The sequence below is a fragment of the Callithrix jacchus genome, chromosome X, assembly GCF_049354715.1.
Source record: "Callithrix jacchus isolate 240 chromosome X, calJac240_pri, whole genome shotgun sequence".
Lineage (NCBI taxonomy): Eukaryota > Metazoa > Chordata > Mammalia > Primates > Cebidae > Callithrix > Callithrix jacchus.
The window spans coordinates 54,811,014-54,823,099 of NC_133524.1; the positions used below are offsets into that span (position 1 = coordinate 54,811,014).

At 51.0% G+C, this 12,086-nt stretch overlaps 1 protein-coding gene across 2 annotated transcripts in view; it reads right to left on the reverse strand.

Moving 5' to 3' along the window:
* The window catches only part of FGD1 (FYVE, RhoGEF and PH domain containing 1), a 50,178-nt gene that overhangs the window by 28,334 nt on the left and 9,758 nt on the right, over positions 1 to 12,086 (reverse strand). The window contains exon 1 of one of the 2 annotated variants that reach the window (XM_035289476.3): positions 304 to 337. The exons of the other annotated variant lie outside the window; for it this stretch is intronic. Within the exon in view, the coding sequence (XP_035145367.1) occupies positions 304 to 322 (19 nt within the window). The 5' untranslated portion in view covers positions 323 to 337. Of the gene's footprint in view, positions 1 to 303; positions 338 to 12,086 lie in introns of those variants that run through there. 2 annotated transcript variants of the gene reach the window in all.

Consider the following 12,086-nt stretch of genomic DNA (forward strand, 5'->3'; position numbering starts at 1 on the left):
GTGGCAATTCCATCTTATACACAGCCTCATGCAACCACCCAACCACATACGACCACATACCCAGTTATGTATTCTTCAAACATGGTTTCGCTGAGTCACAGAGATATATACATTGTCATTTAAACTGTGTCTCATAATTGCAGGACCATGGAGTGTCATACACACTATAATGTCACACCTGCAAACATGGTTACGCACAGACTATAGCCACAGAGTCAATTATACCTTGTCAGACACAATCACATACAGTGGCAAAACAGCATAAAGTCACATGATACTACATACTCAGAAACACAAACTCACAATCACAGACATGTGGCATACAGGTGGCTCTCCATATCCATGGGTTTTGCAACCTGGGCCTCTGCATGGAGGTTGATTGATCAAAAATATTTGGAAAAAAAACCTAAAAATAATAATACAACAATAAAAATTATATAAATAAACCCAATATAGTATAATGACTATTTACATAGCATTTACATATTATAAGTAATCTAGCGATGATTTAAAGTATACAAGAAGGGCTGGGTTCGGTGGCTCAAGCCTGTAATCCTGGCACTTTGGGAAGCTGAGGCAGGCAGTTCACCAGAGGTCAGGAGTTCTAGACCAGCCTGGCCAGGATGGTGAAACCCTGTCTCTACTAAAAATACAAAAATTAGCCAGGCATGGTGGTGGGTGCCTGTAATCCCAGCTACTCGGGAGGCTGAGGCAGGAGAATTGCTTGAAACCGGGAGGCAGAGGATGCAGTGGGTGGGCATAGATAGTGCTACACTGCACTCCAGCCTGGGCGACAGAGTGAGACTCCATCCCCCCAAAAAAAAGTATACAAGAAGATACACATAGGCTGGGCGTATGGCTCACGCCTGTAATCCAAGCACTTTGGAGGCCAAGGTGGGCGGATCACCTGAGGTCGGGAGTTCAAGACCAGCCTGAGCAACATAGTGAAACCCTGTCTTAAAAAAAAAAAAATGAAGATGCACATATTTTATATGCAAATAACATGCCATTTTATATAAGGAACTTGAGTGTTGGCAATTTTGGTATCTTCAGGCTGTCCTGGAACGAATACCCCATGGAGACCAAGGGACAACTGCAATTTACTATGTCATACTCATCTAACAAACACATCCACGGTGTCCCTGAGTCTTAGCCATAGGCCCAGGAATACACACACTTGTGGGAGACTTGCCTCCTCCTAAACAGTCACTGTGTCACATGCAAACTCTGCTGTGAAAACATACACATACAAAGACCTCTGCACCCTCCCCTCCAGGGTCACACAGGCAGAAAGAGTCACGGGATTTTAGCTCTCCCAGTCCAAGAGGGAAGAATAGCCCAACCCACAGGGTTCCAACAGCCTCCCTAGGCCTCTGACCTCACTCGTGGCTACATCCGAGCCAAGTCCACCCCAGGGGACAGACTAGGGTCATTTCCCAGCACTGAGGGAACAGGGTACCACAGGCCCCAGGCCGAGCGCCCCTCCCTAACCCTGTACCTTGCTTTGGGTGTCGTTCCTCACTTCCTTCCCCATCTGAGCTGGCAGGGCCCGGCCAGGATGGAGGAGGCGCTCCTCTCTGCTCAGCTGTGCCACTTACCCTGTCCTGCTCAGCACATCCTGGCCTGGTCTTGCCCTGCCCTCCCCCTGGGTGTGGAGGTGAGGAAGATGAATCACCTGGAGGGTGGCACAGGCAGAGACGTGGTTGGAGAGACACACGGCCAGAGCAAGGGAGAGAAACAGAGAAGAGCTCACAGGGCCAGAGACGCAGTGAGTAATGCCAGGCACCTAGCCATGCAAAGACCCCTCCTCAGATTTACACATGTAGGGGCCAGGGTCGCTGGTGCCCCTTGTCTGCCTCCTTGGGACTGGAGGAAACCACCTGTTTCCACACCTCAAAGCAGGCAGGACTCTGGGAAGGCCTTCCCTACCCTATCTGTAGCAAAGCAGCAGGGCCCCTGGACGAGGCTGCTCTCCTTCTGCTCCAGTGCTGGTCCTTGGGATGGGGTGACCACACTCGCCATCCTCTATGGCCCTGCCCTAGCCCACCGTTTGCTCCCTCCTCACCCATCTCATCTGAGAGCTGACAGGCGGGCCTGCCTCTCCATTCTCTGCCTCCTTGCAGGCAGCCCTGCTGAAGAGGCTGAATGAAACGCAGATTCCCTGGAGTCCCGGGTGAGAGGAACAGGGATTGTCAGCCCAGTTTCTAGTGAGGAGATGGAGACAGAGAGAGAGGCAGTGACTTGCCCAAGGTCGAAGAGCAAATCCATGAATGGTCCACTTTCAGGCAGACTGCTCATGGACTGGATTTGTTTCTTACTAACCCTGCTCTCCAAGGGGAAGCTGGAAAAGAGGGGAACCAGGAAGCGCGGGGTGGACCCCAGAAAAAGTCACAAACCACAGTGTAGCTAGTGAGAGGGACACCCCCAACCTTGTCCACAGGGCGATGAACAGGGGTCCAGTTTAGGAGCCTAGGCCCGGCCAAGAACCAAGCTAGGTTTCCCTGAGCAGGCTAAGGTTCAGGATCCCTCACTGTCGTTTCAGAACTCCCTCTAACTTGTGTCTCTGCCTACATTTCCCTGTCTCCTGTTTTCCCTCAGTGGTCTCCTTGGCCCCAAGTCTTGCTTCCTCCAGGTGGCTAAATGAACTTTCTTACAGGCCAGCTCAGATCATGCCACTTACCTGCACAAGAACCTTCTGTAACTCCCCGCTGTCCATGGGAAACTAGAAACTTCTCAGCTGCCCTTGGCAGCCCCTCATGACCATGCTCTATGACTTTCCTTGGCTGAGTTTGGTCTCCGAAATGTTTTTGAAGCTAGCAGACACTGTGCTTGGGGATGAGAAAATCCCATCCCTGCCCTTGGGGAGCTAAGGGTAGGTCCCCCTCCTCCTTCCTAGAAACCACAGCCCTTCCCACTGCCCCATCCCGTCCCTACCCAACAAGGTCCAGGATTCATTTTCTCCAGCCCATTTTTTATTTTTGAGACAGGGTCTCGCTGTGTTGCTTACGGTTAAGTACAGTAGTGTGATCAGCTCACCATAACCTCAAATTCCTGGGCTCAAGTGATCCTCCCCCCTCAGCCTCCCAAGTAGCTGGTACTACAGGTGCTCACCACCATGCCTGACTATTTTTAATTTTTTTGTAGAGATGGGGGTCCTTCTTTGTTGCCCAGGCTGGTCTCAAACTCCTGGCTTCAAGAGATCCTCCTGCCTCTGCCTCCTGAGATTACAGGCACGAGCCCATTTTTCCTGTGGTTGATAATCCACAACATTCTCACACCCACACTCACACCTCCACACCTGACAAGGTCCTCCACCAGCACCACCCCTTCCACCAATGGATTTGCAATTCCCCAACGCCCATTAGAGCAGAGATCACCAAAGAGCCCCCCTCACATGCATTTGGTCACACCACCAAATCTTTTTTTATTTTTCACTTTTGAGGTGAGGTCTTACTGTGTTGCCCAGGCTGGTCTCGAATTCTTGGGCTAAAGCAATCCTCCTGTCTCAGCCTCCCAAGTAGTTGGGACGACAGGTGTGCACCCCCACACCCAGCCACCACGATACCACTCTGTGGAAATATACCCAGCCACGCAGCAACTGTGTACATCCCTCAAAGACCTAGAGAGAGAACCACAGAGCTGCTCATGTGTCTGTGTGCACCATGCTCAGCACAACTGCACACACAAAACCACCGCTGCCACTCGGACACCTCTTGTCACTTACTGTACCAGCTATGCTGTGAGGATGGGGGTGGGGTGTGCACCCTTCCTGCCCCACTCTCAAACCCCCGCCCCCCAGCCATTCAGCAGACCAGAAGGGCAATCTTGACCGTTACCCTCAGGGAGTTCCCAGTTTCAAAGACAAAAGACTCTAGCTCAGGAAAGGTGGCCAGACAAAATACAGGACACTCACTCAGTTAATTTTTTTTTGTGAATGGAGTTTCCCTCTTGTTGCCCAGGCTGGAGTGCAATGGCGTGATCTCAGCTCACTGCAACCTCCTCCTCCTCCTGGGTTCAAGCTAGTCTCCTGCCTCAGCCTCCCAAATAGCTGGGATTACAGGTGTCCGTCACCACGCCGAGCTAATTTTTGTATTTTTGTAGAGACCGGGTTTCACCATGTTGGTCAGGCTGGTCTCAATCTCCTGATCTCAGGTGATCCACCTGCCTCAGCCTCCCAAGGTGCTGGGATTACAGGCATGAGCCACCCCACCTGGCCGCTCAGTTAAATTTGAATTTCAGATAAACAAGGAATGTTTTAGTATAATATGTCTCAGGAATATTTATAGTAAAAATTTATCAAGGTATACTTTAAAAACGACTTGCTGTATGTCTGAAATTCAAATCTAATTGTATTAAATACTTTTTGGGGACTAATTCTGGCAACCCTAGTCAGGGAAATCTTCCAAATGAATGTGGCAGAGCTGAGCTTTCAATATAACACCTGGTGGCCAGAGTCCCCCAAGACTCTTGTCCACTTAAGCCTCAAGTATGTTGGGGACTCTGCCCAATTTCCCCTGTAATGGGCATCTGAATGCTCAAGACAGTGCCGTTATTTCAGGGATGGCTTTGAATCTGTTCTTATTTTTTTAAAAAGTCAGTAATTTAAAAACGATGGTACTTGACTATTCCCAAGAAGGGTGGTGTCATCATGATCACTGATTGGACTGCCACAGCACCTGTATTAGGAACAGCTGGCTTAGGAGGTGCACAGACCTCACTTGAAATCCCTTTTACTAACTTTTACTAACTTTGTAACACTGGGCAAGCCTCACCATCTATCTGAGCTTAGGTTTCTTTATCTGGAAAACAAGACAATAATATCGGTTCCCTGGTTTGGGGGGGCCTATGGGAAGTGACCCCCCCACTCCCCAGCGTGCACATGTGCACACACACACAGTGTGATATGGGTTAAACTTGAAAACCAACAGAATCACACATCCACAAAGCCACAAAACTACACACAGAGATACAGAAGCCCAAGGGCTGCAGGCTGCAACCCAACGTAAAACCGTGGATACACTGAGAAACGCAAACAAACCTAGCCAGAGACAGACACAGAACCTAGCCCCACTCACCAGGAGGGCTCCGCAGATCAGGGCAGGATTCCTATGAGAGGTGGTAGGGCAGTCAAGAGACAATAGTGCCCTGTCCTCCCCATTCAAATTCAATTCAAAATGCAAACCAGAAAAAACTGTCAAGTAAGTGTCCCAGAAGTGTAGCCGAGGTTTGAATTTTCCCATGACAACCTGTTGTTGTTAAAATAGGAAAATCCTTCCAAAAATTGTTTCTGGTCGCTGCATGCCCCTGTGTGGCAGGTGCCCCGAGCACATGCTTCCGGGTTTACTGGCATAGCAGGTCCAGCATCTAGCTGAGTTTGAGGACAAGGACTCCTATTGCCCAATTCCCACTGGAACTGGACCCTGCATCTCCCTCACCCCTCACCCCTTCCTGGGAATTTCAGCTGCCAACTTTTCCCCCTCCCCAGCTAGTAGCAGCCTCCTCTTGCTTCTCCCAGCTGTAGCCTTGGCTTAATCTCAAGACAGCTATTAGGGCCCCAGACTGGACCTTGGCCATTAACTCTCTGGTGTCCTGTGACAAGGGGCTTCAAAGCTCTGGGCCCCCATTTCCCCATTTGGGGCCCAGAGCTATGAAGGATAGCTCTGGAGAGATGTGAGAATGGGAGAAAACAGGTGCGCTGCTTATGAGCAATCAGCGAGGTGCTAGGGTGGGCAGAAGACAGCTCCAGCACGAAGGCCTCCTGACGGCCCAGGCAAACTTCTCCCTACAGCCCTCAAATCTCTGCCATGTGTGTACCTATGCAACTGTCTTGCATGTTCTGCACATGTACCCCAAAACCTAAAATGCAATAAAAAATTTAAAAAAAAAATCTCTTCCTTTCCAGGCTGCCGAGAGGTAGGCTCCAGGGACAGCTGGAATTCCTGGGGGTGGGGTAGGGAAAGGGAACAGAGGGAGTGGAGAAGAAAGAACAGCAGAAAGGAAAGTGCCTTTTGGGAAGCCAATTCTGTGGGGGGAAGGGACATCCCTCCGCCTGAGGGAAAAAAGCCAAAGCTGTAACTTCCCCACCTCTTCCCACCTGCCCCTTGAAAGTAAGCTGCAGCCCAGCTGCCCCACTCCGCCTTCAAGGCCAGACTGCACCCAGGCCTCGCTTGACCTGGCAGATGTTGTCTCTGAAAGTTCAAACACAAAGCTCGGTCAAGTGTGAAATGCACAGAAGGAGCTGTTTACAGGAACCCTGTGGGTAGCTCAGGGGCTCCTTCCCTGAAGACCACTATTCTTCTGAACATTGGGAATCTGCAGAAAAATGAAAGCACTTTCTGCAGCGTGAAGACACTTTTGGAAAGTGGGGGCAATTCTGGCAAGTCAGGAGCTTCCTAACTCTTGAGAGTTTCCTGAAGAGCGTTCTATCCTGCAAAATGGAGACACTACGTGAAATGGAGGTCTCTCCGATAAACAGAAGGCCCTTCTGTAAAAGGAAGAAGTTTTAGCAAAATAGTGGAGCCTTCTTCAAAGTGGAAGGACATTCTGTAAAGTGAGGCGCGGTCTCTAAAGGCCCTTTTGTAAAATGGATGGCCTATTTGTAACTGACTCTGAAGGATCATGACAAAACAGAAGACTGTTACACAGGGGAACTCCTTTTTGTGAAGTGAGGCCCCTTCTGAAAAAGAGAAGGATGTTTCTGTAAAGTGCGGACCCTTGTATGAAATGAGGAACTTCCTGTAGAGTGGGACAGTCTAAGGCCATAGGGAATGGTGGGGACTGGGTTAAACTGGAAAGCATATGCCTCACCTAAAGTAGCAACAGCAGCTTCTCCCCGCCACCCAGGTGTCACCTTGCAGAAATGCGGCCCTGTATTGTCAAATCTTCCAATATTTCAAGAGAATTCAGAAATCCACATCTTTCTTTTCTTTTCTTTTTTTGAGATGGAGTCTCACTCTGTCACCCAGGCTGGAGTACAGTGGCACGATCTTGGCTCACTGCAACCTCTGCCTCCCGGGTTCAAGCGATTCTCCAGCCTCAGTCTCCTGGGTAGCTGGGACTACTGGTGCGTGCACCACTGCATCTCCCTAATTTTTATATTTTTAGTAGAGACAGGGTTTCACCATGTTGGTCAGGCTGGTCTTGAACTCCTGACCTCAGGTGATCTACCCGCCTTGGCCTCCCAAAGTGCTGAGATTACAGGCATAAGCCACCATGCCCAGCTGGGAAATCCAGGTTTTTCATGTGGAATCCCTTGATTTTAAAAACTGTGAGCAGGCCAAATGAAACTTGTGAGTCAAATTCAACTTGTGGGCCATCACGTTGCAGTATCTGAGTTAGATGGTCCTGAAGGCTGGTCCTGCCCCTGCTGTTTATGTCTTCCCCTATCTCACATGCTCTCTCCCTTGAGTAGAAGCCTTGCAGTTCCTGTCCCCCACTCCCTGCAAGGGCCCAGTCTCCTCTGTGTCTGAGCAGGCTCAGGGCGCTGGCCCATACGTTACTTGTCAGAAGTTCCCTGAGTTGGAATCTGCCTTTTGTTCTGTCTGACCCAGTTCACCTTCTGCCTTGTGTAGGATGCCTGAAGAGAGCAGGGGATTGTTAAGAACATGCAAAAATCTCTGGAACTCAAGCTGTTCACTTTTTAATAGAGGATATAAGATATGAGGATTTAACTGCTGAACACCTACTCTGGGCCAAGTGTTGTGTTGATGTTTTCTCGCATGGCATCCTCCTAACAATCTGGTAAGCTGTTACCCATTTTACGGATGAGGAAACTGATGCACAGAGAGGGAAAATAATTTGCCTGTGGACACACAGCTAAAAGTGGTTGAGCTGGGACCAGATCCCAAGTGTGTCTGTGTCCAGAGTCACAGAGCACATCTTCAGTGACTGCTGAGTTGGGAAGAGATCACATTTGGAGCGGGGAAGAGAAAAGACTTCCCAAAGGAGGTGGTTTTTAGTTGCGCCATCCAGGATGGGGTGTGTTCTTTTCAGGTATAGATGGGCTGAGAATGGTTCTGCAGACAAGGGAAGAGTGGGCAAAAATGTGGATCCTGGGTTGGGGGAGTGTGAGTGAAGCATATATTTGAAGGACATAGCGTCCTAGGTTTGCAAGAAGGCTCCACAGCAGGAAGAAGGATCAGGAAAGGCCAAAAGATACAAGCAGGCAGCCACCCACCTCCCACACTACAACCACCACCATAAACCTATAGGGGGCATGCAGAGACAGACGCAGGCACAGGAACAGACACATCCGCAAGATCTCAGGAGACCCACACACAGAAACATTTAGAAACTCCCACATGCTTAGCGCCAAGGGGACATACAGCTAGGCACAGAGAAGCACATAACACATACAGACCCAGAGACACACATGGATCTATATGCAAACACACAAGGCCATACAAAAACAAGAACATGAAGACACACGAAATAGATCCATAGGGACAAAGGCCAGACACATGCACGCATGCACACATTCACACACACACACACACACACACACACCCGCAGCCACAGGAGAGCACAAGCAGCCCATCCCTCTTCCAGTAGTTTGATTACTGTGAGGACCCGGCTACCTCCTCCCAGCTTCTCTGGACTAGAGGCCAGAGAAGGATAGGGGGTGGCAGCTCCACCCTCCGGGAGGAGCTGGGAACTTCAGAGGACAGGAAGGGAAGGGAGTGGAGCTGCAGCTGGGAGCACTGGGAGCAGTAATTACCCGGTTCTGGGGCTGCCACGCTGGCAAAGCCGCTGGGGGATGGTCCCTCTGACCCTTGCCTCAACCCCAGGGACCCTGACACCCACCCATTTCCCTTCCCATTCACCAGAGGCCTGGCCAAATCTGAAAGTTGGAGACACAGAGGGATTATGAGGGGAAAAGAGAGATGATAAGAGGAAGACACTGGGACAAAGGCAAAGGAGGGAGAGGAAAGGAAAACCACAGAGACCCAGAGATGGACATAGAGGGAGACGGACAAAAGGAAGGGGCAAGTCAGAAGGGAGACAGAGACAGAAAGGTCCACACAGGGCATGGTAGTCTCTGAGGGATACAGGCCCAGAGAGGCAGAGGGGCAGGACAAAAAGGGCAGGCCAGGGCCATCTGTTGAACATGGTGACAGTGTGCCATACTGAGGGCTGTGGGATGGATCTGTGGCATTGAATCTTTACAACCACCCTAGAGGGTGAGAATGGCAATCTCACTTTTCAGATGAGAAAACCAAGGCTCAGAGGGGTGAGGTGACTTGGCCAAGGTCACGTGACACTTTAGAAGTGGCAGACCTGGGTCTGGGGGGCTCTCTCTGCTGCCAGCCCCTGCCAGAGACAGGGAGGCCCAAACAGAGATCCCTGAGGGAATTATCCAGAGAGAGAAGCAGTCAGCGAGCCTGGGAGATGCTCCCTAAGAGTTGCGGTGAAAGCGACCCCAGCCTTCCCTGCCCCTCTCGCACCCGCGCGGTGGGGGAGGGGCTGCATCTACACCTGGAATGCATTAGGTAGGGGGCCCGGCCTAGGGAGCGGGGAAGGAGCTGGAGGGGGAGCAGGGAAGGCAAAGGCAAAGGCGGTGGTGTGGGCGGTGGCGGCCCAGGCCTAGCAGGCCCTGGGCAGGCGGAAGGGCTTCCATGCCAGCTGCAGCTCCCAGAGGCCAGCCCTGCCAGTCCCGCCTTTCCCGCTTTCCACACATGCCTTCCCTCCGCGATTTAACCCTTTCCCTGCAGATGCCATGGGGAAGCGCCAAGGAGGGCTCTTTCCTCTTAGTCTCAGCTACAAACCTGTGCCCGTCACCCACCTGCCCTTACTCTGGGACCCAGATAGGCACATCTGATGCCAACTGGGTGCTGTCAGTTAGATGTCCTGTCTTCAGGCTCCTCAGCCTCAGCACATCGTGAATGACACTCCCACCGCAGCCCGGTCCTCTGTCCTCTTCTTCTCCTGCCTTCCCATCACAGGAAGGACACCTCCATCCGGCCAGCTGCCCAAGTCCTAGACTTCTGCCTTTCCCTCAACCCACATTTCCTGCCAGGCCCCAAGTCTCTTAGACACACTGTGTGTGGTCAGTTGCTCTAGAATCCCTATGCTTCATTCCCTCTCTTTAACTGGTTTCTCTCCCATCTTCCAAGTCTCTATGAGGGATTCTCCACACCACTGCCAGCTTTTGGAAAACACAGTCCCCTTTAATCCCTTCAGCCTTGTGAAGGTCTCCCCTGGCCTTGGGAACTCCAAACTCCTGAGTACAGGGACCAGGAAGGCCTAGCTCAGGAACACTTACTTCCCCGCCCTCGCTCCAGCAACAATGGCCGTTTGTCTGTTCCTCGAAAGTGCTCTCTTCCGCCTAGGGCTTTGGCACATGTTGTTTCTGTGACCCCAAGTGCTTGTCTGCTTCTCCCTACCTCTGGACTCCTGTTTATCCTTCAGGTCTCAAAGCAAGTATCTTCTTTGCCCTGTCCACCCACTCCCCCGATGCTAATGTGTTCTTCCTTTTTTTTTTTTTTTGAGATGGAGTTTCCACTCTTGTTGCCCAGGCTGAAGTACAATGGTGCAATCTCGGCTGACCGCAACCTCGTCTGCCTCCTGGGTTCAAGCGATTCACCTGTCTCAGCCTACTGAGTAGCTGGGATTACAGGCATCCACCACCATGCCTGGCTAATTTTGTATTTTTTACTAGAAACAGGGTTTGTCCATGTTGGTCAAGCTGGTCTGGACCTCAGGTGATCTGCCCACCTCGGCCTCCCAAAGTGCTGGGATTACAGGCGTGAGCCACCACGCCTGGCCCCTAATGTGTTCTTGCAGAATCTGCACTTGAAATTGCTTGTAGTATGTCTTTCCTGCTAGGTATCAGCTCCATGAGGACGAGAATAGTGACTTGTTGCCTACCTGGCACCTAGCACAGGGCCTAGCACATAGTAGGCACTCAACAGATACATGTTAAATAAAGAAATGCCCCCCTTCCTCCCCTCTTTCACTATCCCTTCCCCTCTTCCCTATTTGCTCAGCAAGTATTATTTTACTGATGCCACAATGACTAGGTCTGTGATATTACAAATGGGGAAACTAAGACCCTGAGAGGGGAAGGGAGGCCTGGAGGCACAGTGAACCAATGGCAGAGCCAGGAGTGCTGAGGCTCCCTTGGCTACTGCCCTGCAGCCTTGTCTGAGGAGCTGTGTGTGTTTTCAGACACCTTTTAGAGGTGTAACACCTTCCAGGTCCAAGGAACTGGGCACCAGAGCCCAGAGAGGCTGGACTCATTGCTCCAGAGATGTTTGCGCTCTCCAGATGAGGGAACTGAACTCTGCGGTGCTAGCCTATGGCAGACTGCATTTCCTGCCCTCATTCCAGACAGGTCCTAGCCCCACCCAGCCAGCGTCTGGCCAGCTCCACATCTGCCTAAGGCATTTAGCTAACTGGCCCCCAGAAAGCCATGGCTTGGGTTTGTCTGGGGCATTGTTAGCTGCCACTCCACTCTCCCTTGAGGGAGCAGGCAGCCCCAGTTGGGCCCTCCCCCAGGGACAGAGGGGACTGAAAAGGCCAAGAGCGGACTGCCATCTGCAATTTGGAAGTTTCTATTCTTTTAGTCTTGTCTGGGGAAGTCCTTTTCCCAGCTACCCACAGTTTTTACATTTTGTTGTGTTTGTCTGGAAGGCCCTAGCAGACTAGGAACCAAATCTGGTTCTTTTCCCAGACTCTCCCCTGGAATCTCAAACCTCTGCTCTCCAAAACTCCCCAAATAAAACATATTATTTTTTTGAGGCAGAGTCTCATTTTGTCACCCACACTGGAGTGCAGTGGCACAATCATAGTTCACTGCAGCCTGGAACTCCTGGGCACACGTGATCCTTCCACCTCAGCCTCTCAAGTAGCTGGGACTAAGGCATACACCACCATGCCCTGCTAATGTCAAAATATTTTTTGTAGAGACGGGGTCTCACTATGTAGCTCAAGCTGGTCGTGAACTCCTGCTTTTCAAACAGTCCTCCCTCATCGGCCTCCCAAAGTTCTGAGATTATAGGTGTGAGGCACCGTGCCTGGCCTCAAATATGTTTTATTTTTATTTTGTTTATTGTTTTTGTTTTGAGATGGAGCCTCGCTCTGTCGCC